Raw genomic sequence first — 25,416 nt, forward strand, 5'->3', positions numbered from 1 at the left:
GCAGCCCTGCTAGGGAAAGGAAGTTGGCAACCAAAACTTTTCCTTCACCGAAAACACGAAGGAAGGAACCGTGTTGAAGTCACACACACCTTTCGGAAGAATCCCTACTAAAGCACCTTGCATGTTTTGGCTGTGCGGACGCAGCCCACAGAACCAACTTCTGTGGACGCCTCCAGAGAACTCAAGTTTTCTGTCTCAGGCACGCAAGGAGTTGAGGTTTCAGCATCTCTGCTTTTTAATTACCACTGTCATAATTACACTGGCAAAAAAACCAAAACATACATCCCAACAGAAATCAGTTAAGCCAGGGATTCTCAGACTTGGGTCCCCAGATGATGTTGGAATACAAACCCCATCACCCCCTTGCCGAGAGATGCTGGGAGTTGTATTCCACCATCATCATGAAGATCTGGAGACCCAAGCGCGAGGACCCTTGAGTTAGGCTTCACAACCAGTAAACCATTCCGGGCTAATACTCTCTAGAAGGAAAAGGCCTTGCAGCAAAGCTGCTCAACTGTGGCCCTCCTGCAGATGTTGGCCTACAACTCCCATCATCCCTGGCTATTGACCACTGTGGTTGGGGATTATGGGAGTTGTAGTCCAGAAACAGCTGGGGGGGCCCTAAGTTGAGTAGACCTGCCTTGCAGCCTCGAGTCCCATCCACTCTGAACCAGGGTTCCCTCTAACAGGAATTCCCAGTTGTTGTGGACTACGACTCCCAGAATCCCCAGCTGCCACGGGCTTTTGCTGGGGGATTCTGGGAGTTGTAGTCCAACAACATCGGGGAATTTCGAGGGAACAACACTGCTCGGAACCAGGGGCGCTGTGCATTTTGCCACCTCAGTCACCTCAGCAGGCCTGTCAGCGCGCGGGGAGGAAGCCCGAGAGTGTGTACACCCGGAGGCCGGGCCGCTGGCTCCTCACGTGGTGCCAGAGGTAACGGGACAAGCGCTGGAAGCTGACCCCGCAGGGGCAGCCGAAATGGGCCGGCCCCGGGTGGCAGGAACCGTGCCGGGCCAGGCCCCGGTGCCCCTTGAGGGACTTCCCACAGGTGGCGCAGATAAAGAGCGCTTCCTCCAGGTGCTGGAGCTGGTGCCGCAGGAGGTGGAGCAGGCCCCGGAACGACGCCCCGCACTCGCACAGGCAGCTCCGCCCGCGGCGCTTCGGGCCCTTCTGGTGCGAGCGCAGCTGCGACAGGCGGCTGTAGCGCACGCCGCAGTCCGGGCACTTGAAGCGCCGGACCCTGTTCCTCCGGGGGGCACGCCTGAGAGTCCGTCGGGGGCAGGCCTGTTCTCTCGAGCCGGCCTGGGTGTGGTCCGCCACCAGCCGCGAGCCGCCGGCATCCGGGTCCACCTCCACCACAAAGAAGTTGTCCTCCGTGGCCTCCTCGGTGCTGAAGGCCTCCTGGCCTGTCCCCACGCTAGCCTCCCATGGCTCGGAGGCCACTGGAATGCCGCCCCCCATGTCGTACTCCAGGTCTAGGACCTCCGGGTGGTCCCCAGAGGCACAGGGGACCAGGCGGACAACCATGGGGCCTTTGGGCGAAGGGCTGGTGGACGCCGTGGGAGACGGCTGCTTGCCCAGTTGGTAAACGTTAGGCAGATAACCCGGAACTTGGAAGGCTGTGGCCGGAGACTCCCAAGTTTTGTCTCCTTCCTCCGGCGACTCTGTGTGGTCCAAGGTCAACGAGTTCCCATACGGGAGTGTTACAAACTGCGGTTCCTGGAGCAATGGGACAAAATGGGTCGCCGAGTCCAGAGGAGAGAGATGAGGTTCTGGATCCAAGAACAGGGTGGGGGAGGCCTCCGAAGTCTTGATGAAGACTTGCTGGAGGGAACCGGGCTCTAGCTGGCCGTCCAAGATGGCCGCTTGCTCCTCCGTCTGCAGGAGCATGGTCCTGAAGAGGGTGCAAGGGCTCTGGCCGACCCACCCAGAGGCGACGGCAGCCTGTTCCTTGACGCCACCAAACTGCACAGGACCCATGCTAACCTGAGTGTCCAATATGGCTGCCTGCTCCTCCGCTCTGAAGAAGAGAGGCCTCGCGGCATTCATGTTCACCTGGCCATCCAAGATGGCGGCTTGGACCTCCGCGTAGTGGTGTTCCGGCACAACAGGCCAGGCCTCTGCCTCCGTGTCGTCCAGGATGATGATCTGGTTTTCGGCACCAATGACGGCTGGCTGGAAGAGGCCCCCCGCCATCTGCGCTTCCAAGATGGCCTCCTGTTTCTTCTGCCACGGCTGCAGGAGACTCACGCCAACCTCACCGTCCAGGAGGGCCAAGGAGTTTCCCGGATAAGCGGGGCTGAGCAGGCCGGCGTCCTGTGAGATCCCAGCGGGCGGCTTTTTGGGGTGTCGGGCAGCCTTCCGCTTGCCCGCCTTCTGGAGCCTGGGCGGCTGGAGACTCTTTGGCTGCTTCAGACTCTCCTGGGCCGCCAGCAGGCCCACGGGGTCTCTGGCGGCGAGCTGGTTTTCGGCGGCCCCGAGGGGCCTGTAAACGTAGGAGACCTGGGAGGAGTGCCGGCTTCCCTTCTTGCGGCAGACTTTGATGCCTTTCCGGACCAGCTTCAGGTGCCACTTGGTGTGCCGGGCAAAGTGCTCCGGGCGGAGGAACCGCTTGCCGCACTCCAGGCAGCGCAGCCGGCGGGGCCGGGCAGGGGGCCGGGCTGGCGGCTGCGCCGCCCGCTGCTGCGCCTCCTCTTGGGTGTGATCCTGGAGGTGCTGGCTGTAGTGCCACTCCTCCATAAACACCTGCAGGCACTTCTGGCACTGGTACGCTTCAAAGGTTGGGATCCCAGGCCCTGCGGGGACACCAGGGCGCAAAGGACAGGGGAACAAGGGAGGGAGCCGCTTCTCGCCCGCGGGCGGCTTCACGGCGGAGGGAGAGGCTTGTGGCCGTGCCGCCGGGAGGCGCTGTGCGGGCCGGGGCGGGCGTCTCACGGGCAAGCAGAAGGTGAAGTAGGCTTCTCCATCGTCGTCGCTGCTGGAGATGTCCAGAGATTCCCAGGAGAGACAGTTCTTGGCGTTTTCCTGGTAGTGGAGAAAGAGAAGAGCTATTGACTGAAGCAGTGATCTTCACTCCACTTCAAGAAAGCCTTTGGCCAATATGAGAGCCATGCCTCATTGTGCTGACCTCAGTACACTACTGTACTTTGATGGGGCCCTCTCAAGAGTTCTAGGAGGAAACACTACACTTCCCAGCATTCTGTGCACACCTTCCAAGACAGTGCAGGGGCTCAAGAGGGCTCAGTTGCCCTGTAAGGAGCCCCCGGGGCTGGGCAAAGTTTAGCACTGTATGATCTAGACAAACCGCCTTGGGACGGTTTTAATGAAAGGCGGTATACAAATTTAACAATAAATAAAATGAGAATAGTTCTCTCCACATGGCGCCAGGGGGACTGGGAAGAATATTCCGCTTGGGCCAAAAGCGTCACACAGGCCCAATAAACAATTTGTTAGGAGCTGCATTTAGGGTTGATGGGGGGTGGGCACCATTGTACCCCCCGCCCCCGGGTCTTACAATAAAGAACACTGAACTAAAGGAAGGAGAAACTGTACTAGATGGGCCTTAGGCCTGACCCAGCAGGGCTATTCATACGTTCTAAAGACTGCTACTATTAAACATCACACACTACAGACAAGATTGCAATTTCGTAAATGGAACACCCCCCCTCCCAAAAAAGCAATTTTAGGTGCCACATTAATCTTTCAAGACATTTTCCCAGAATTCAGTTAAAAACAAAAACAAAAAAACCATTTGATTGGAGAGGAATCCAATGAGGTTCACTTATTTACTTATTTATTTTTATTTTTTATTTTTATATCCCGCTCTTCCTCCAAGGAGCCCAGAGTGGTGCACTACTTACTTAGGTTTCTCCTCACAACAACCCTGTGAAGTAGTTCTGGTGGGCCTTGGATGCTGGACTAGATGGGCCTTGGGCCTGATCCAGCAGGGCTGTTCTTATGTTCTTATGTAGGTTAGGCTGAGAGAGAAGTGACTGGCCCAGAGTCGCCCAGCAAGTCTCATGGCTAAATGGGGATTTGAACTTGGGTCTCCCCGGTCCTAGTCCAGCACTCTAACCACTACACCACGCTGGCTTACACTTAATCTATGATGGTCTAAATAAAATTCAGAGGTATATTGGAAAATCATTTTGAATACTTGCCAGTTATACCACATGAGCTCTCAGCAGCATAAATATCTATTACATTGAATTCAAATAAGTAAGATTAAAGGTAATCAACACATCAGCTAATTTTAGGATGCCCAAAGAGCGATACGTGATTGTTTGGGAATGTGTGGGAGCACACTTGCCTGCTTGCTAGGGATAACCACCTGAAAAAACTTTAATTACAGTACAACTATGAAATAGCCCTGTGTGCTAAGATAAAGGAAAGACAGGAAAAACAAATTTTTTTAAAGGCAAACTTGTATCCATTACTGGAGAATGGGAATTTACTTCTCTGTAAACAATGATCATGTGCTTGATTTGCGATCTTCTGTTTGCCTACTTTAACATTAAAAAGAAAGAGCCAACAGCCCAATTTACCTGGCATCATATCCCTTCATTAAGTAACTAATCAACATTATGAGACAATGCATTTTTAGAAGCGGAACGTTTTCTGCTCCACACCACCGAGCCTGACCTACAGAGCCATAGAAGGGGGCCTTCTAATCCAATATCTTAAGATAACATCGCCTGCTCTAAAACTCGCCAAGCATGCTTCATTCCGGTACTTTCTGCTACTATGAGGACCTTCAGGACCGCCTCTCGCGTCCAACGTCAACCCGCCCTGTGAGGTCGTCTCAGGTGGGCCTTCTCAGAGTTCGGGGCCCACGTACCTCCCCTGGGCCCGGAACTCTGAGAAGGCCCACCTGAGACGACCTCACAGGGCGGGTTGACGTTGGACGCGAGAGGCGGTCCTGAAGGTCCACAGGCGCCAAATCCTGAAGGGTTTTCTAGGTGATAACCAGCACGTTGGAGTGGACCCGGAAGCGAGCTGGCAGCCAATGCAGTGACCTCAGCAAAGGTGAAATATGACCATATTTTCTGCTGCCCGTAAGCATTTTGGGCCAGCTGAAACTTCTGAGTAGTCTTCAAAGGCAACCCCAGGTAGAGTTTATTATTAGTGCATATTATCAAAATATTTGCTAATTGTTGCTTTGTACGGTTTATTTTCCCAAAGGCAGGTGAGCGACATTTTCAGTGACAAATAAAGTGAAACCAACATACCAAGTGCAGAGGCAATTCCTCCAGAGCTCCGTCTTCGGTTACTTCTATTTCTGCCCCCACTTCCATGCCTGCCACCAAATCCATGAAGCCCTGAAACAAGGAGAAACGGCTTGAGTCCTCTTTGCCTACTCTTGGGGTACCTAGAACTCGGAGCCATCATTCACTCAAGCCCCGGAACTCGGAGCCATCATTCGGCTCAAGCCCCGGAAGAGGCAACGGGACAAACAGCGATACTCAAAAGGCAAACAGAAGGCAGCCACCCCGGCTGACAAATGGCCATTTTAAGCCATTAAGTAAAATGGGAAGAGGAGCAGGAGCAGGATTCCCTTTAACAGAGATTTCCAGATGTTGACTACAACTCCCAGAATCCTCAAGCAAATGCCACTGCAGCTGGGGATGCTGGGAGTTGTAGTCAACAACATCTGGGAATCCCTGTTAGAGGGAACATTGCCCAGGAGTTCCAGGCCAGCTGTTGCAACACCAAAGTACTGTGTTTTCTACATAGCTTTTGCTTTGGAGTAGACATGCTTAGGATGTTAATGATGAGATGAGAAAGCTGGACTTCAAAGAAGCAAGACAGGGAAAGTTTTTTGAACTTTGGTGCTGGAGAAGACTTTTGAGGGTACCATGGACAGCTAGGAAAACAAATATATGGATCACAGAACAAATCAATCCAGAATTTTCACTCGAGGCACAAATGACCAGGCTCAAACCATCATACTTTGGACACATGATGCCAAGACCCAGCTCCCTTGAGAAGTCTGTCATGATGGGGAAAGTTGAAGGAAAGAGAAGAAGAGGACGACCAGCAGCAAGGTGGAAGGATTTGAAATCTATCTATGTGGCCACTAAGGAGTTGTAGAGTCACCTAATGGCGCAGCGGGGAAGTAACTTGCCTAGGGAGCAAGATGTTGCTGGTTCAAATCCCTGCTGGTACATTCCCCAGACTATGGGAAACACCTATATCGGGCAGCACCTATATCAGGCAGCAGCAATATAGGAAGATGCTAAAAGGCATCATCTCATACTGCGCGGGAGATGGCAATGGTAAACCCCTCCTGTATTCCACCAAAGACAACCACAGGGCCCTGTGGGCGCCAGGAGTCGACACCGACTCAACTGCACACTTTACCTTGACGGCACTTAATCAAAAGACTGAGCTGGGCAGATAGCGGTTCACTTGGTGAGCCACCAGCCAGTTTCTCGAGCAGCACTTTGTGCCTGTTGGTTCTTGGGATTCTGGCAAAAGACCGACTAAGGTGTGACGTGTGAGAACAAGTCATATCCTCTGTTGCGTTGCTGAAGAAGAGGGTACAACACAGATCAAATGTATCTCTTAAACATCAATATGCACGCTTGGTTGATGGATTTAGACACCCAGTGGTGGACACAGAGGAGTCTGCTGATAAGCAAAAAGTAGCAACAAGCCTGAACAGCAGTGACCAACTATTTATAGACGGCTTTCCCACCAAAGTTCTCCAAGTGGTTTCCACCGTGACATCAATAGTAAATAAAGAGGGTCCCCTGTCCCAAAAGGGCTCACAGTCTAAAAAGAACCAACACAAGGCAGACAGCAGCAGCAACAGCCACCGGAGGGGTGCTGTGCTGGGGCTGGACATGGACGATTGCTCCCCCACCGTTTAAAGGCAAGAGAAGCACTACTTTGAAAGGTGTCTCTGCGCTCAGTGGGCAGGGGAGCCCTCCTGCTCTTCCTACAGACCCCCCCGAGACGGAGCACAAGCAGGCAGCCCCCTGCTAGGTCCCAGGCGTCCGATCCCAAGAAGCCCTCCTCTCCCCTTCCAGGAGACGGGCCGGGCAGAGATCCCAGCGAGCCCACCCGGGGGCTGCAGCAAGTTTGCCTCCGATTCCTCTCCAGGGCGACCTACCAAGGCGTGTCCGGCGGTGGTGGGCCTTGCGGCAGCTGCTGCACCTCCGGGCCAGCCCAACAAGCCCTCCCGCATGATGCTGCTCGGGCGGCCGGAAGCAGCCGCCCAGCTCGCGCTCCGAGCAGCGGGTCCCTTCGGCCGCCACCACCACGCGACCTGCTCGGCGCAGCCACCTCCCCTTCGCGAAGCAGGAGCACGGCGTTTGCAGCACGGCCGCAAAGCGCCCCCGGGAGTCGCAGGGACTGCTGGGAAGTGTAGTTCTCTCTTGCCTGCACCCGCCAAGAAACCTCTCCCTCCAGGGCTTCTCAACTTCGGCCCTCCTGCAGCTGTTGGCCTACAACTCCCATCATCCCTGGCTATTGGCCACTGTGTCTGGGGATTATGGGAGTTGTAGTTCATAAAACAGCTGGAAGGGGCCTAAATTGAGCAGGCCTGTACCTAATCCCAGTGTAGGGATCTGTTTTGCTGCTGCTGCTACTACTGCTGCTGCTGCAAATGTTATATTTCTATAAAAGATTTTATTTTATTTTATTTTAATACTATTTGTATTATATCATTTATGAGATTTTTAAAATATTACTATTTCTGTTACTACTACTACAACAAATATTGGATTCTTAAATTTATATAAAAGATGTTATTTTATTTATTATCAGATTTTATTTTATTTTATTTCTGCTGCTACTACTACAACTCTTATATTCTTATATTTAAGAAATTTTATTTTATGTTTATACAATATTATTTCAATTTTAAAATCAATTTACATTTTAAATTAAAATTAAATTTGAAATTAGATTTTTTTCTTAACTGCTTGGTTTGGTTTGAGTTGTAAACTGCCTAGAGACTTCGGTAGTGGACGGTATACAAATTTATTAAATAAATAAATAAATAAGATTGTATTTTATTACTTTTCTGCTACCACTTCTGCAAGTATGATATTCTTTTATTTGAGATATTTTATTTTAATATTGTTAATATTGAGATATTTTATTTCAATATTATTCTAATAATATTTTAATATTATCTCTTATATTGAGTAGGGGGAGAGCAACTGACCGTATCCAGCCCCAGCTCAGCACCCCTCCAGTGGTGATTGCTTGTGCCTACTTTATGTTTTGTTTTTTAGATTGTGACCCCTATGGGGACAGAGAACCAGTCATTTATCTATTTATTATTTTCTGTGTAAGCCGCTTTGAGCACTTTGTTGAAAAGGAGCATATACAATATTTGTAGATGTAGTTGTAGCAGAAACAGTATCCCCCCCCCCCCCTTTGCCCATTCTTTGTTTAGCAGATGCTGGAGCTCATGTGGTCTGTGGCCACCAAGTCCCTGTTTTTCTTCATTCCAGAAGGGCGAAGGGGTGTGTGTGTGTGGGGGGGAGCACTCTGCACATGTTCTATAGAAATGTTACTCTAGGACTTTGCATCTTCCTTTCTGTGCCCAAGCAAGGCTCTGGCACTGAGTGGAGGGCACCCTGCAGGTCCAGTTTAATGCAGGCGTCCGTGGGCGCTAGTCCAGGAGAACTGATAACCCCTATAATCCAGGGGTTATGAGATTCCCAGCTGTTGTTGGATCCCCTCATCCAGCCTCAGGGGGATGATGGGAGTTGTAGTTCAACAGCTGACAACTCAAGATTCAGAACTGGCTAATGACTACTGGTCTGGTGGCCACCTCCAGCCTCAGAGGCAAGATGCCTCTGAATACTAGTTGCAGGGGAGCAACAGCAGGAGAGAGAGGGCATGCCTTCCTCTCTGGCCTGTGGGCTTCTGTCATTCCCCGTCAATATTGGGGTCCCCCCCAACCATTAGGAGCAACTGTCAGTCCTAGATGGAGATTGGCTGACCCCAGCATCCGGGTTCTGCCCTTTTGACAACCTGGCCTGCGCCACGCCTCCATACAGAGGTCTCTCTAGAGTTCGCTTTGTCGGCTTCTTACGCATGCGCATAAGTGAAAATGGAGCCCGCAATATCCGCTGAAAGCCCTGCAATGCCCAGGGAATTGCCTCAAACTGAGCATGCGCCGAATGTGGGCTACCGGCGTTTACTCCCGTGTCGAGCAAGACTTCGACACCTTGCGCATGCGCACTAGCTAAAACAACGGTGGCCGACGAGGCTCTTTCTCGTGCTGGCTCCTAGGTCTGCTGAATCACACTAACAGTATCCCGACCCCCCATGCAACAAGGTACCCTGGACGTCTAACGCTACCTTCTGGCTCAAGTGAGGCTCTTACGGTGAATCCCCACCGTAAGTGGGGTTAACGGATTTCTCCACCCCACCGCTCAGGTATTTTCCCGATAATTTCTGAATTCACGTGTGTATTCTTCCGCGGCGCTTTAAGGAGCGGGTAGCAGTTTACTCAGAATTATCCATCCGCCGGCTATGTAGTTCCGGCTACTATGTCTTTTTGCTTACCTACCCCATATCCTTCCGCAGGTCAGAATTATACGTAACGACGTAACTGTAGCAGGCATATCAGAATCTCTTCTCATCTTAATATAGTTCCCCTCCCCTACACCACCACCATGGGTCAATGTTATGTAGTGTTAGTTTTTTTCAGTTTAGTGCAGGGTTTCTTAATCTCGGGCCTGCAGATTATGTTGTACTACAACTCCCATCATCCACAGCCATGACTGGGGATGATGGGAGTTGTAGTCCAAAATCATTTGCAGACCCAAGGTTAAGAAACCCTGGTTTAGTGCCAATTACCTATCAATACACCTGTTGTATAATACAAATTGGTTATCCTTCCCCCCCCCATCAAAGCTTTCGTGCCTTTAAGAATTGCATGACAGTCAGAAATTCAAAGAACAGAGGCTTTGCAAGGGAAGAGAAGGAGAATTCCTGCCTGAGGGACATGAGAGGATAACCCCTGCCTAGAAGCCACGGCCTCTGGCTTGGAAGTCCTCCTTTTGGATCCCAGATGCATAGATGCCAGTTGTGATGGCTCGGTTGAGAGCAACACTCTGCACCTGGTCAGATGCACTCCTCCCAGGGTTGAGTTCTGCCTTCTTCCAAGTTGGATTTTTGGCCCATTCAGCCCTGTAGTCTTCAAGTTGATACCAAACTACAACATGGGACCCACTTCTCTTGTTTGATTGCAGCTTCACCCCTGATCATGTTCTTGCAGCTTCTGGCTCCATCTAGATCAGGGATTCTCAACCTTGGGTCACCAGATGCTATAGGACATCAACTCCCATAATACCCAGTCAAAGGCCCCTGGGGCTGGGTATTATGGGAGTTGAAGTCCAATAACATCTGGGGACCCAACGCTGAGAATCTCTGCAATCCCTGCTGACTCTGCTTCCCTCTGAAGTTTCTCTAAGCAGCCTTCTCCCGTGTTGTCACCGAGGAACATGATGGGATTCTCTCTCTCCCCCCCAGGTCCCGTTTCTACATGTCAGAATCGGGGCACAGCCAGCCCGGGCTGTACGAGCGTCGACGCCGCTGGAACCGTGACAAGGAGCTGGGTCACCAGAGCCTGTCTGGGCCGGGTCGGGATCGTGACTATGTCCCCTGGGATCGGGACCGGGACCGGAGGGTAAACTCCATGCCTTGGCTGCGATGGGAATAAGGTGAGGGAGCAACCCTGAGTCCCAGCCTGATTCTGCTCTCCTTTGTAGGATCCTGTGGAAGAACCGGTTGGATCCATGATGCAAAAGACACCCATCATCCTGGCCAAACCGCCTGCAGAGAGGGTAGGTGGGTCTGGGGGACCTGCAAAACAGACAACTCTTATACCTTAGCAATCTGAGCATTGAATGAATGAATGAATGTACTGTACTGGTCAGTGTCTAAAGTTGCTTGGTTGATAGAGTCATTCACTCATACCTGAGCAACAAGGATAGTTCACACGATTGGTACTTGGATAGGAGAGGCATCCTGCTCAAGGTTCTGGGTGCTGTGCGTGCTCCTGAGTTTTGATTCGGTGTAAAACAGGCCTGCTCAATCCCGCTTTGTTGCCAAAACCGAAGGGGTATACTTGTGGGTCAAATGGGCCGTAACCCAGAACTTGGCTTTAAAAAAGCCAAATCTGGCAACAAAGCGGGACCCCACACACACAGCTTTTTTTGGACTACAACTCCCATAATCCCCAGCCACAATGGCCAGTAGCCAGGGATGATGGGAGTTGTAGGCCAACATCTGCAGGAGGGCTGAAGTTGAGCAGCCCTGGTGGAAAACAAGGTCAGAGGCGGGAGCTCGATCATGAGCTTAGCCCCAGCAGGGTCAGAGGGCTTTCCCCTCTGATCAACGCTCAAGCTCCCTGCCTCCTACCTTGCTTTGCACTCACCCACACAGTCACAAAACAGTGGTGCGAGGATGCGTCCCCTACTGAAGTACCGATCGTATAAACTGCCCAGCTGTATTGCCACTCTGGTCTTGTGTTGATGCTTCGCATAAGGATAATTGATTAATCCGTAGCCTAGAGAGCAGCCACTGATGGTCCCCGAGAGGAATCCTCAAGAAAGATGGCTGCCAAATCTCTCTCTCTCTCTCTGCTTCCCTCTGTCTCTGTATTTCCTGAGAGAGGCAGTGAATGAATGACCAATAGACAGCAGCGCAGAAGCAGGAGGAAATACCTTCTTGGTCTTGCATGAACTCACCTTCCTTCACGCCTTGTTATCTCCTACTGAATTGCTTTTTGGAAGATGGACAGAGAAGGGTGGGGGACATGTAGGCAGTGTTCCCTCTTTCAGGGATTCCCGGATGTTGTGGACTACAACTCCCAGAATCCCCAGCTGCAGTGGCTTTGTATTCAACATTTTTATTACAATTTTAACTTTTTCTGTCTTCTAATTTGGTCATGGACCGTAAATAAACTTACTGCTACTACTGCCATAACCCCCAAGCAAATTGCAGCTGGGGATGCTGTGAGTTGTAGTCCAGGGTTTCTTAACTTTGCCCCCGCACCCCCCCTCCCGCGATGTTGTTGGACTACAACTCCCATCATCCCCAGACATGGCCTTTGTGGCTGAGGATGATGGGAGTTGTAGTCCAAAAACATCTGGGGGCTTAAGGTTGAGAAACTCTGTTGTAGTCCACAACATGTGGGAATCCCTGTTAGAGGGGACACTGGTCCCAGCGGTTTTAGAGAGCATGAAGGGAAACGGAGGAGAGGGCTCTTGGGATTCAGTGGGGTAGAATAGTTTGAGCAGGTGCGAGTGCCTGCCTGTTCCTGGCCTAGGGGGCATCTGCGTCTCAGCCTCTGTGTCCTCACAGTCGAAAGGGGCTCCAGCCCCCACTCCTGCCCCGGCCCCCACGGCCGCACCTGCCATAGAGAAACCCATCGTGCTGATGAAGTCTCGGGAGGAAGGCAAAGGCCCTGCGGGGACACCCGAGGCATCGAGCCAGCCTCCTGCAGCTGTTGCCAAGGCGGAGAAGGAGGGCCAGCGGCCCACACAGCCGGTCTATCAGATCCAGAACAGGGGCATGGGCTCCACCGCCCCCAGCAGCGTCATGGACCGTGAGTATCAAGATGGGGGGCAAGTCCTGTGATTTAGAAGGGCTTCTGGCACAGAGGAGGCAATGATGGAAGCATCAGCTCCAGGGTTCCCTCTAACGGGGGATTCCCAGATGTTGTTGACTCCCAGAATCCCCAGCTGCAATGGCTTTTGTTTGGGGATTCTGGGAGTTGGAGTCCCAGATCATCTGGAGCCTCCCGGTAAAGTGCACAGAAAAAGAGCTGTGCCTCGGGGTGTGAAAAGATTGGGCAATGCCATGCTCCTCATTATGACTCCGCAGATCGGCCTGAAGCTCCATCAGTGATATTTTAAAGCAAAGACACTGGGCTGCCAGACATTGAATGATCAGGCTAGCATGAGATTTCTTTGTGTTTAGCTTAGGATGGCGGGGGCGGTGGTGGTGGGGACGTATAGTCACAACGCATAATCAGCTTGTGCAATTCTCTGCCACAAGATGTGGTGACAGCCAACAACCTGGCTGGCTTTGAGAGGGATTTGGATAGTTTCATGGAGGAGAGGTCTATCAACAGCTACTAGCCAGAGGGCTATAGGCCACCTCCAGCCTCAAAGGCAGGAGTACCAGTTGTGGGGGAGTAACAGCAGGAGAGAGGGCATGCCCCTGTGGCTTCCAGCGGCATCTTGTGGGCCTCTGTGTGAAACAGGATGCTGGACTAGATAGGCCTTGGGCCTGATCCAGCAGGGATCAGGTTCTTACGTTCTTATAGTGGGAAAAGACATAGAGTGGAAGCAATTGCAGATTTGTCTGTGGGGCTGTCATTTTGCCGCTACTGATTTCAGTCCCTTTTAACTTTTCTAGCTGTGGTTGGACAGGCCAAGCTGCTAGCCCCGGAGAAGATGAAGCACAGCATCAAGCTGGTGGACGATCAAATGAACTGGTGTGACAGCGCCATCGAGGTACGGTTGAAGGTCCAAAGACGTCCTGGGCCTTCTATCTATGTCCCCTTCCTGAAGTTCTTCCTCTTCCCCTGCTCCACCCATAGCTTGGGGCAAACGTCTTACAGTGTGGGGTCTGGGTGGAGCTGTATTTCGGAAAACTCCAAGCCTTCCTTCCAAAAGCTTATCTCAGGGTAGCAGACAGAAATATGAAATTATGCAATGAAACGATAAAAACGCAGCAGAGACCATATTAAGCGGTACTCTCTGTATGGGAAGAGACCTTGTGTCTCCATTACTTCTCATCAGTGCTGTGATCCATCAGTGTTGGGAGGGCCCTTCCCAAAGTCCTTATTTTCTGTGGGCTTCTCGGGGGCATCTGGTGGGCCACTGTGTGAAACCGGATGCTGGATTGGATGGACCTTGGGCCTGATCCAGCAGGGCTGTCCTTATGTTTGTCTGCGCCTCCAAGTACAGAGACCACTGATCCAAAACTGCTGATATTTCTGTTCTAACGGGTATGTTTAAATTTTCTGTCGCTTGTTGACTTTCCGATTTAGTATCTCCTGGACCAAACGGATGTGTTGGTGGTCGGTGTGTTGGGACTGCAGGGCACTGGCAAATCCATGGTGATGTCCCTGCTGTCGGCCAATCAGCCTGAAGAGGATCAGAGGTACCATGCATAGTTGCACATGGGTGGTTGGGTTGTGATGGATAGTGAAGTTGGTAGAATGAAGACAGTGGGGGGGGAAGATTGGTGGCGTATAGGGTGAGATATCTTGGGTGAGATATCTGGCTTTGGGTATTTGCCCACGTTGATGGGCTACAGGAAATGAAGCTTGGAAGTGGAGGGAATGGAAAAGGTGTCGGTCTTGAAATGATTTTGGTTGTTCTAATCCATAAATTGTGCATTATAAGGCTGGTGTGGTAAAGAAATGCCTGAGGCCAAAGAACGGACTAGTTCAAATCAGCATTTTAAGTTCAGCCCATCACTTCCCCTTCCTTATTAACCCCTACCTATTTGTTCACCTTCAAACCTGTTGCTGCCTCCGTTTCCTTCAATCATCCTGCCTCTAGGATTCCCACTCCTTGGCTTCTCTTCCTCCTGAGATCTCTTTCGCCTTCAGCCCAGCCCACAAAGTTATTCCTGTCCCTAATACCGAAATAAGAATTATATCCCAGCTAAAGTGATAACTTCCCTTCTCTCACAGCATTTGGATTGCAGACATTCCATCGGCTTTCTTTCTTGAACAGTTGGAATGCTCATGAACATTCCGTGTCACCATGCCAACTCGGGCAGTTGGTGTCCGGCTAGATTGCCTGTAACATGCGGCACATGTGCCGATGAACTCTGCTTCCCCCTTGCCAATCCCATCTCCTCTCTTTCAGGGCTTATGTGTTCCGTACCCAGAGCCAGGAGATCAAAGAGCGTGGGGGCAACCAGACGAGTGGCATCGATTTCTTCATCACTCAGGAGCGGATCATCTTCCTCGACACTCAGGTCAGTGATCTGGTGGTCTTTCTGGAATGTTTTTCCCCTAGCCGCCCTCTGGAGGAACTCCCAATGCAAGTTCCTTCTGTTGTTCTCCGACAAGTTCAAAGTCAGTTGCTTTGTCCAGTCACCTTTGATGAAAAAGTGACTCATCCTGATTTGAGATGATGAGGCATCTCACCTTGGCTTGAAGACTTGGAGGCAGCTGGCAATGCCTTCGTTCCACTCAGCATGACTGGTCCCCTTGGCTAAGCAGGGTCAGCCCTGATTTGCATTTGAATGGGAGACAATATGTGTGCTCTGTAAGACAGGGTTTCTTAACCTTGGGACCCCAGATGTTGATGTGCTACAACTCCCATCATCCCTAGCCGCAGTGGACATGTTGTAGTCTATCAACATCTGAGTGCCCAAGGTTAATAAACCCTGCTGTAAGATATTCCCCTTGGGGGACGGGGCTGCTTTGGGGAGCGCATTCTGCAGAAGGTTCTAGGTTCCCTCCCTGGCATCTCCAAGATAGGGCTGACTCCTGCCTGTGAGCTTGGAGAAGCTGCTGCCAGTCTCTGTAGACAGTCCTGAGCTAGATGGACCAAGGGTCTGACTCGGTATAAAGCAGCTTTCTGTGTTCCTGGAGTATCGCAGGTTGGGAACCCTTGGATTAGACAATCAGCTGGTTCACATCATCTTTAATAGGGTAGAACAAGTGTCCTATCCAAGTTAGGGAGCTGAGCACACTCCTATTTTGTGATCGTGTACTTGTTAGTTAATTAACGAATTAATAACTGGCCCAGAGTCACCCAGTGAGTTTAATGGTTGAATGGGGATTTGAACTCAGGTCTTCCCGTTCCTAGTCCACCCACTACACTCTGGTGAGCCTTGGACTCCCACCTGCTTCCTGCACACAAGGAGAGGAGACTTTCAGGGTCCATGTATAGGTTTTTTGGTGTTGTTTTGAAAAAGTGGGAGCTGAAGGCCCTAGGTTCCATCCCTGGCATCATTTTGTGGGACCAGCCAACTCTTCCTTTCCGTTTTCCTCTGAAGATTAGTCTCTTTGGCTGGGAAATGAAAACCGATTCCAGTGCAGCCTGAGGCAAGACAGGAGGACCGGTGGGACCTCCCAAAGACTTTCCTTCCTCTCTCCACAGCCCATCCTCAGCCCCTCCATCCTAGATCATCTCATCAACAATGACCGCAAACTGCCTCCAGAGTATAATCTACCCCATACCTATGTTGAGATGCAGGTAGGAACTGGCCTCAATCTGCCTGTGCGATCGGGGTGGTTGGAGTGCATCTCTGTAGCCAAAGCATAATAGCAAATGTACATGGATAAAAGGGGTGGGGTTCTCTCCCTGGCGCCCTCGCTGTCTAAATCCAGCTTCCTGTTTGATACAGTGGCCCACCAGATGCCTCTGAGAAGCCCACTGGCCATAGATGAAAGCAGGCCCTCTCTCTGAGGCTGGAGGTGGCCCACAGCCAACAGAACAGACTAGTAGCCATTGATAGACCTGTCCTCCATGACTGTGTCTAAGCCCCTTTTAAAGCCATCCAAGCTAGTGGCCATCCCCACATCCAGTGGCAGAGCATTCCATAGATGAATTATGTGCTGTGTGAAAAAAGTACTTCCTCTTGTTGGTCCTACATTTCCTGACCTTCGGTTTCATGTGGTGGCCCCGGGTTCTAGTGTTGTGAGAGAGGGAGAAAAATTTATCTCCGTCCACCATTTATCTCTGTCCACCATAATTTTATGCACCTCCATCTTGTCTCCCCTTAGTCGCCTCTTTTCCAAAGTAAAAAGCCCCAGATGCTGTAGCCTGGCCTCATAAGGCAGGTGCTTCACCCACAAATCGGTCAACTCATTCTGAATTAATTAGGATAACTAATTAGGACAACTAATCACCCTCAAATAGGATAACTCATTTTGAAGCCCGGCGTACTCGGCAGAGCAGCAAAGGTGTCTTGTTCTTGTGAACATTGCTCCATTGGGTTTTCCAGAGCCCTGGGTACAAGCAAAAAACCCCAGCCCTCGTGTCCCGGGGTCCCAAGCAAACCTGCCCCGATCCTCCTGCTCACTGCCGCTTTCCTTCCAGTCCCTCCAGATCGCTGCCTTCCTCTTCACCGTCTGCCACGTGGTGATTGTGGTGCAGGACTGGTTCACGGACTTGAGCTTGTACAGGTGAGCGAGGTGGGGGGGGGGGGCTACATCCAAGCATTAAAGCGTCGGGAGCCGGCTGCGGTTCGGATAAGAAAATGGAGTACGAAGACGGCGATGGATCTCTACGGCGGATATTTATATACCGCTTTTCAGCCCAAAGTTCCCAAAGCGGTTTACATAGCTATAAAAAGATAAATAAAATTGCCTGTCCCCAAAGGGCTGACTCTCTAAAAAAAAAGAAAAATAAAGAGAGCGGCGACAGCCACTGAAGGAGTACCGTGTTGGGGATGGGTAGGGCCAGTTGCTCTCCCCCTGCTAAATTAAGAGAGTCACCACATTTCAAAAGGTGCCTCTTTGACATGCGCACAGCATCGCCAACTTATCACCTTGCCCAGGAGTAGACAGGGCTGAGCTTGTGAGCCATGTAGCTGCTGTTGTCCAACCCCTTCCTGTTCTCTAAGCTAGCCAGCCTTGTACAGGAAGAGGGGCTGATTTCTGCAGCTAGGCTGTTTTCTGGGGCCAGATTACCGAAAAGACCACTGGCTCCTGTGCGAATCTGCCTAGCCCTTGAGACTGGTGCTGGAGGCCCTGCTCTCTGGTCTGCTGCTAAGGGAAACTCGGTTGGTGGCCAGAAGGGAAAGGGGTACTTCAGGGGCAGTGCCACACCTGTGGAACTCCCTGCCAGAGGACATAATGCTGGCTTTTACTTTCACCAGCTTTGAGCAGAGATTAAAGACATCTTTATTTTAGGAAGCCTTTAGCCCTGTGAAAAACTAGCATTAATAATGGCCCTGTCCACTCTTCTACTGCTGGTTGTGCTTTGTTTTTCAGTTATAATTATGTTTTCTGTAATAAGGCTGCCTGCATGGCTGTCAATGGGTGTGTGTGAGCTGCTTTCCCTCTGACCCCGTTAAAGTGCTGGGTAGGACACGGCTGTCCTACCCAATTCCTGTCTCACTCCCCGCTCCTGCTACCTAGGTTTTCACTTGCACAGAACCAGTGTTCCCTCTAACAGGGATCCCCAGATGTTGTTGACTACAACTCCCAGCATCCCCAGTCGCAGTGGCCTCTTGACTGGGGATTATGGGAGTTGTAGTCGACAACATCTGGGAATCCCTGTTAGGGGGAACACTGCACAGCTCCCAAAGCTGGGTAGCATATTATTTCCAACCATTAACAGCCATGTGAACAGCCTCATTATTATCTTGCTTTGTAAACCACTGAGATTTTTAAGTGGAAAGTGGAATATAATTTGGATGTACATAAATGCATTTCTTTACTCCTCTTCCTCTCCCTCTCCCTCCCCCCCCCATCCTGTCCCCCGCCTTTAAAGCTGCCTCCTTTCTTTCACCCCATCTCATTTCTGGCACGATTCTGTTATACCACTGGCTTAATTTCCTTTCCTCGCATCAATAAAATATCAGAAACTGGAAACAGAGCTGCATATCAGAAAGACCTTGCAGTCCCTCTTGCTCCCACTAGAGGGGGCTGACACCCTGACCCTTTTCATCATCGGTGGCTAAGGTTTTCCTCTGTTCCTGGCAGGTTCCTGCAGACAGCAGAGATGGTGAAACCCTCCACCCCCTCGCCCAGCCATGAATCCAGCGGCTCCTCCGGCTCCGACGAGGGCACAGAGTACTACCCCCACATCGGTACGGAAGATCCGAAGCGTGGCTTTGTGGGGCTGGATCGAGGATGTGTCTCTCCCCTCCACCCACCACCCCAGTATCCTGTCTCTGAGAGTGGACACACCTAGAGTCGTCAGTGGGGTGGCAGGAATGGTGGCGGATAGAGGCAAAGGTTTGAGGGAAAGAGGGGCAGAGGAGGCACGGTTTTGAGCAAACCAGGGTCCAACCCGCAATTGGGTCCTGGACAGTCTACAACCCTCACCAGGCTGCAACACTGTCCTCTGAGTTAATGAGGTGCTTTCCATGCGTTTCCCCACCTCTTTAGCCCAGTTCAGACAGTATGCTGCACGAGTGTACAGATGCCTGTATACTTGCACACATGTTTGTGTGAATGACTGTACCTGGGTTCATTTTAATAGTGAACCTGGATACAGGCCCTTCAGATGCCTGGTGCAGATAAGGAGCATACGCCTGCGTTCAACATAACCAATGAATGATTGTACCTGTGTACACTGTACACTCATTGAACATGTGAATGGACCTATCCTCGCTGACGAGACTGGATTCCCAGGGTGTGGAATGCTAGGTTGGATAGGAAATTCTTTGTGTTTGCAGTGCTCCTTGATTCTGAAGGCTGAGAAGGCAGAGATAGGAACACCGGAAGCTGCCATATTCTGAGTCAGACCATTGGTCTACCTAGTTCAGTATTGTCTTCGCAGACTGGCAGCAACTTCTCCAAGGTTGCAGGCAGGAATCTCTCTCAGCCCTATCTTGGAGATGCTGCCAGGGAGGGAACTCGGAACCTTCTGATGCTCTTCTGAGAGCAGCTCCATCCCCTGAGGGGAATATCTTACAGTGATCACACTTCTAGTCTCCCTTTCACATGCAACCTCGGCGGACCCTGCACAAGACCAGCTCTCCACCATTTTACGTGTGTGTGTGTGCCTGTCTGTCTTCCCTTGCTGACTGGGCAAAGAGGCACCTTTAAACGTGGTGATTCTCTTTATTTTGCAGGGGGAGAGCAACTGGCCCTCTCCATCCCCAGCACAGCATCCCTCCAGTGGCTGCTGCTGGTATCTATCTTATGTTCCTTTTTTCGGTTGTGAGCCCTTTGGGGACAGGGAGCCATTTTATTTATTTATTTATCTCTGCGTAAACGGCTTTGGAAACTCTTGTTGAAAAGCGAGATATAAATATTTGTCTGTCCATCCGTGTGTCCATATCTTTCATGTACCTTTTGATCAGTGGGGATTGGGTGCATTTGATTCATGATGGCTTCAAAAACCTCACCTTTCCTCTGTCTCCTCCTCTCCAGTTTTTCTGCAGAACAAAGCCAAGCGGGAGAATTTCTGCCCCCGGAACCTGAAGCAGATGCACCTGGTTGTTGACAAAATCATGATGCACTCACACCTGAAATATAAGGGTAGCGTCCCTTTCGGAATCCCTTGACTTGTAGCAGCACTTGTTTACCGGAAGCAGCCTTGAAACCCAGTCTAGACAGACCCAGTGGCTTCAGGATTAAACACCTGCTTTCTCCTGGCCTGAAGCCGGCTGCAGGTTATCTCCGACTTTGCCTCCACCCCCCAGCTGTTTTTGGACTACAACTCCCATAATCCCCGGCTACAGTGGCCATCCGCTAGGGATTATGGGAGTTGTAGGCCAACATCTGCAGGAGGGCCGAAGTTGAACAGCTCTGGACGAAGGCCATGTTAGCAAGATATCAGCTTCCGATGGCAATATGAGAGGATGAACACAGATCCACGTATGACAGGGCTGAACTGAAGCTTTTGCCGGTCGGCGCTGTATTAACCGATGTGCTTGATCTCTGAAAAATGCCCCAAGCTCCCTTTCTGTAGCAGCCAGTCTCCTTGAAACCCTGATGTGTCAAGCCATTTTGGGTTACGTCACCTTCGTATTGAATAAAGCAGCATTATATTATTCCTGGTCTACATTTTGCAGCCTGGTCAGCTGTGGAGACCAACTGTGGTGTAGTGACGTAGGCCAGAAATGGTGAAATCCAAATTGTCGCTCAACTATTAAATTAATTCATTATATTTGTGCACTGCCCCAAACTTCCATCTCTGGGCAGTTCTGTGATACCTGCTTGGTGACATTGGGTAGGCACATATTCTCTCTTGGCCTGTCCTACCTCGCAGGGTGGTTGTGAGGATAACATTATGAGGAAAGTAATGGGGATGGGGCCAAAGCTTAGTGGCAGAGCATCTGCTTTGCATGTGGAAGGTCCCAGGTTCAGACACCTGGCAGCATCTCCAGGTAGGGCTGGGAGAGACTCTTGCCCGAAACCTTGGAGAGCTGCTGCTGGTCAGTGCAGACAATACTGAGCTAGATGGACCAATGGTCTGACTCCGTATACAGCAGCTGCCTAGGTTCCTAAGTAGACAGGGCAAGGACGTTCTCATCCCAAGCGTGGGCACACATCTACTCTCCAGCGGATTAGTGTTTAGTGCTGACTTTCTGAACACCTCCTGAGCTCCAGACCTGGAAAACAATATTTGTGGATGCCTGGATCATCGTGTTTTCTGTCTTCTCTCTCTCTCTCTCTCTCTTTCTCCCTAACCAGGTACCCTCTCCATGCTGGAATGCAACATATTTCCCGGCCTGCCCCAGAGTTACCTGGACTCGGAGGTCAACCTGTTCTTACTGCCCTTCATGGATAGTGATGCAGACGATGCTCTGCCTAGAGCAGGTAAGGAGCCAGCCATCCAGTTCATATGGCTGGAAGGGACCAGGAGGTTAAGTCAGACCCTGGTCTTGTGGTCGCAAGCATGACTTGTCCCCTTAGCTAAGCAGGGTCCACCCTGGTTGCATATGAAAGGGAGACTAGAAGTGTGAACACTGTAAGATATTCCTGTTAGGGGATGGAGCTGCACTGGGAAGAGCATCTAGGTTCCAAGTTCCTTCTCTGGAAACTCCAAGATATAGCTGAGAGAAGTTCCTGTCTGCAGCCTTGGAGAAGCCGCTGCCAGTCTGTGTAGACAGTACTGAGCTAGATGGACCTATGGTCTGACTCAGTATAGGGCAGCGTCTTGGGTTCCTGTGTTCCATTCTTGCTCCCTGGGCAGGCTCCTCTTCAGATTGGTCCCCAACCTATTAGCTCAGATAATCCACATCGTAATATTCGTAGTAGTCATCATCGTCCCATAATCCAAACCACTGCGTGTGAGCAGGCAAGATAAATCACCCCATGATCCTTGTAGAACAGCTGGGCTGGCTCCAGCACTGTCAGGGACCACGTTAGAGGGAACATTGATCAGTGCCCACTCAGACAGGAGTTCCCAGATGTTGTTGACTACAATTCCCAGAATCCCCAGCTGCGATGGTTTAGCTTGGGGATTCTGGGAGTTTTACTCAACAACATCTGGAAATCCCCATTAGAGGGATCACTGATGCTGATGCCCCCGAGGAACGGGGAGTGAAACCCAAGATCTGTGCATAGCTGCTTCCTGTTTTTCCTCTGGGGTTCGCTGCAACCCTGTGAAGGACTGTTTGCATTCGGGCAAAGGCTTCCAGCATCTCAAAGATGGAGCAATCGGTCCATCTCACCCCTGCTAATTGGACAAAGAGGAACCTTAAAGGGACGGTGCTCTCATTCTTCACAACTGTCTATCCGACCCCAATGCACCCACTCTCTAGTGCAGGGTGGCTTAATTTCAGCCCTCAGGCAAATGTTGGCTTACAGTTCCCATAACCCCTGGCTATTGGCCACTGTGTCTGGGGATTATGGGAGTTGTAGTCCAAAAACAGCTGGAGGTCCGAGCTGAGCTTGCTGACTCTAGTCTAGTGGTTGCTGCTGGTGTCTTTGTGTGTGTGTGTGATCGGGAATATCTTGTTTCTTTTTCTATATCAACCACTTGGAGACCTTTGGGTGGGCGGGGGTTTGCTGAAAAGCACATATGTTCTTAATTATTATTCTTGGGTTTCTGAAGAGGTCTTCTTTGCTATGAACCACACCGCCCCATTGAGATCATCAGGAGAAGTTCGTCTACAGTTGCCACTGGCTCGTGTGGTGGCTACTCGGGGACGGGCCTTCTCCATTGCTGCCCTGAGGCTTTGGGACACACTTCCTGCTGAAATAAGAGCCTCCCCATCTCTTACAACTTTTAAAAAGGCAGCCAAGACCCATTTGTTCACCCAGGCTTTTAATGAGATACCGTTTTAATTGTTTGATGATTTTTAATCGTTTTAACCTTTTAAATTTTAAATTGTACTGTTGCAGCCTTTTTATTTGTTGTTTTTATTGTTTTGTTGTAAACCACCCAGAGATTTGAGTTTGGGGCAGTGGACAAATATGTTGCATTAATTAAGAATTCTTCCCCCTTTGCAGCCCCCGGGAGTGGCCCCCTCTTCTCCCTCCTGCCAGGGTACAAGGGGCACCCCAGCTTCCAGTCCCTGATTGCCAAGCTCCGGAGCCAGATCATGTCCATGTCCCGGCCTCAGCTCTCCCACACCATCCTGACAGAAAAGAACTGGTAAGCCTGTGTGGGTAATTCTGTGGGGCAAAGTCGTATGGGAGGACACGGTGGTGGGGACCGGGGCTGTGAGGGTATTGTACATAGAGAAGAGAACTGGCCTTGGGGTAGTGAGCATGACTTGCCCCCTTAGCTAAGCAGGGTCCATCCTGGTTTGCATATGGATGGGAGACTTGATGTGTGAGCACTGTAAGATTGTCCCCTCGGTATGGAGCCGCTCTGGGAAGAGCATCTGAGGTTCCAAGTTCCCTCCTTGGCTTCTCCAAGAGAGGGCTGAGAGAGATTCCTGCCTGCAACCTTGGAGAAGCTGCTGCCAGTCTGTGTAGACAATACTGAGCTAGATAGACCATGGGGGCATGCAGAGCTCCCGGATTAGGGTAGGAGGCGTCTCCTACCCTCATGTTGATCGTGTGCATTGTGCCTTCTGTGCTGTGCATGCAAACTCAATTAAACAGATTTGCACACTGAACCTGGAGTACATCTATCTTATGAATCTGCTATGCATCTTATTATTTATTATTTCTCTGTGCAAACCGCCCTGAGCCATTTTTGGAAGGGCGGTATAAAAATCGAATCAATAATAATAATAATATAATATGAAACCAAGCAGCATCTTCGGCCCTCCTGCAGATGTTGACCTACAACTCCCACAATCCCTGGCTATTGGTCACTGTGGCTGGGGATGATGGGAGTTGTAGTCCAAAAGCGTTTGGGGGTCCCTGTTAGAGGGAACACTGCTGGGGATGATGGGAGTTGTAGTTCATCAACATCTTCAGCTTGGGAACTCTTAAGCCAGGGCTGCTCAGCTTTGGCCCTCTTGCAGACGTTGGCCTACAACTCCCACAATCCCTGGCTATTGGCCACTGTAGCTGGGGATTATGGGAGTTGTAGTCCTGAAACAGCTGGAGGTGGGGGGGGGGCAAAGTTGAACAGGCTTGTTGTAGAGTTGTTTGACTTTGGACTGAAGCTGACCACACCGCAATGCTTCTCTCTTGGACAGGTTTCACTACGCGGCCCGCATCTGGGACGGCGTGAAGAAGTCCTCTGCTCTCGCCGAGTACAGCCGCCTGCTGGCATGAGCGCAGCATCTCCTCGCTGGGGCCGCCAAGTGGTAGCCGGGCTCCCCCATTCCCCCGAACTGGGTGAGCCAGAGTATCTGTGCCCGCGTCCAGAGGCACAAAGTGATGTATGGATCCCGGAGGGGAGCTCTGGTGGGGGGGGACACCCATCTCTTGGTGGTGTCACACAGGATTCAGGAGCAAAAAAATGCCCAATTGGTGGCAGATCTCTACTGGGCCACCGCCCAGCCTGGATCTTGCCCCCCGTGTCTCCCTAGGGCTCCGGCTTCCACACCCAGAGGGGAGCGCAGTTCTCCATGTCTTCCCCCGAGCTGTAGCTCCTTCCAGGACAACCGAAGTCCTACAGCCAGGGGTGGGAGCTGTGACGGGACCAACGACAACCTCCTGCCATTCCTTGCAGGGCTAGAGATCCTTGGCCTGGTTGCAGCGGTCGGCCAGGGCATAGGTCATTGGGGCGTTACTTTCGTGGCTTCGAACTTGCTGTTCTTGGATCCTTCTTGTTTGTTTGTTACGCTTCTTCTATTTTTCACCCCGAGGGAGGCATACTCGGCGTACCTCTCCCTATTTCCAGCCTGTGTCCCTTTCCTTGATCCATGTCCAGCTTTCTCGTTCTGCTGCTGTAAAGTGGATGAATTGCTCCGCCTTTTGCACAAGTATTCCATTCTTGTTTAATAAACTGTTCAAGCCGTTTTGTGTCCCAATAGATTTTTTTTCCCCCTTTAAACATTTGCCTCCAGCCTGGATCCTATCAAATTTCGTGGGCCCACCTGAGGGCAATTCCCACTCATGTGCCCAAGGCACCTTCCGGCCTCAGAGAAAGATGGGACATAGACTAGATAAATATTTCGTGCAGATCCCTGGGGGGGAAGGGGGAGGTGGCTTTAAAAGGAGGCAGGTCCCACCTGTCACGCCTGCAAGCTGTTCTTTGGGAAGCTCCCAGCAGCCCTCGCTCGGCATTGGCATGCAAATGGCGTTGGGACATGCATCAATGTGATTTGCATGCCAATGCCGAGCGAGGGCTGCTGGGAGCAGTATGCTGTCGTCATGGTAAAGGTAAAGTGTACCGTCGAGTTGGTGTCGACTCCTGGCTGCCCTGTGGTTGTCTT

The 25,416-nt window shown here is 51.1% G+C and overlaps 2 protein-coding genes across 5 annotated transcripts; one reads left to right on the plus strand and one right to left on the minus strand.

The window, feature by feature from the left end:
- Positions 1 to 211: 211 nt before the first annotated feature.
- On the minus strand, positions 212 to 9,458 carry LOC128332742 (uncharacterized). 2 transcript variants are annotated; one of them, XM_053267398.1, is made up of 3 exons: positions 9,325 to 9,458; positions 5,232 to 5,321; positions 212 to 3,027 (listed from the first exon to the last, which is right to left on the minus strand). In XM_053267398.1, exons 2-3 carry the CDS (start codon positions 5,313 to 5,315, stop codon positions 862 to 864), a joined length of 2,250 nt encoding a protein of 749 aa, XP_053123373.1. In that variant the 5' UTR covers positions 5,316 to 5,321; positions 9,325 to 9,458; the 3' UTR covers positions 212 to 861. The 2 variants fall into 2 exon arrangements, with proteins under 2 accessions (XP_053123373.1, XP_053123372.1); XM_053267397.1 differs by lacking the exon at positions 9,325 to 9,458 and adding an exon at positions 7,118 to 7,465.
- Positions 9,206 to 24,999, plus strand: SMG9 (SMG9 nonsense mediated mRNA decay factor). Of its 3 annotated transcripts, XR_008310750.1 has the most exons (15): positions 9,206 to 9,402; positions 10,501 to 10,657; positions 10,740 to 10,814; positions 12,337 to 12,580; positions 13,396 to 13,493; positions 14,033 to 14,145; positions 14,862 to 14,973; positions 16,107 to 16,202; positions 17,049 to 17,134; positions 18,659 to 18,765; positions 20,057 to 20,164; positions 21,323 to 21,448; positions 23,087 to 23,231; positions 24,232 to 24,373; positions 24,711 to 24,999. XR_008310750.1 is itself a non-coding variant. In XM_053267418.1 (14 exons), exons 2-14 carry the CDS (start codon positions 10,514 to 10,516, stop codon positions 24,308 to 24,310), a joined length of 1,533 nt encoding a protein of 510 aa, XP_053123393.1. In that variant the 5' UTR covers positions 9,206 to 9,402; positions 10,501 to 10,513; the 3' UTR covers positions 24,311 to 24,999. The 3 variants fall into 3 exon arrangements, 2 of the variants coding, with proteins under 2 accessions (XP_053123393.1, XP_053123394.1); XM_053267418.1 differs by having other exon boundaries at positions 24,232 to 24,999; XM_053267419.1 differs by lacking the exon at positions 20,057 to 20,164 and having other exon boundaries at positions 24,232 to 24,999.
- Positions 25,000 to 25,416: the final 417 nt, after the last annotated feature.

The sequence above is a fragment of the Hemicordylus capensis genome, chromosome 7 (assembly GCF_027244095.1).
Source record: "Hemicordylus capensis ecotype Gifberg chromosome 7, rHemCap1.1.pri, whole genome shotgun sequence".
Lineage (NCBI taxonomy): Eukaryota > Metazoa > Chordata > Lepidosauria > Squamata > Cordylidae > Hemicordylus > Hemicordylus capensis.

Excerpts from the sequence above, each read along its gene's own strand:
- SMG9 (XM_053267418.1), top strand. The coding sequence starts at position 10,514 with ATGTCAGAATCGGGGCACAGCCAGCCCGGGCTGTACGAGCGTCGACGC. Across the intron at positions 14,974-16,106 it reads TCATCTTCCTCGACACTCAG|CCCATCCTCAGCCCCTCCAT; the intron begins GTCAGTGATCTG and ends CTCTCTCCACAG. Across the intron at positions 18,766-20,056 it reads AGAGTACTACCCCCACATCG|TTTTTCTGCAGAACAAAGCC; the intron begins GTACGGAAGATC and ends CCTCCTCTCCAG.
- LOC128332742 (XM_053267397.1), bottom strand. The coding sequence starts at position 7,192 with ATGCGGGAGGGCTTGTTGGGCTGGCCCGGAGGTGCAGCAGCTGCCGCA. Across the intron at positions 5,322-7,117 it reads CCACCGCCGGACACGCCTTG|GGCTTCATGGATTTGGTGGC; the intron begins GTAGGTCGCCCT and ends TCCTTGTTTCAG. Across the intron at positions 3,028-5,231 it reads AGGAATTGCCTCTGCACTTG|GAAAACGCCAAGAACTGTCT; the intron begins GTATGTTGGTTT and ends CTCCACTACCAG.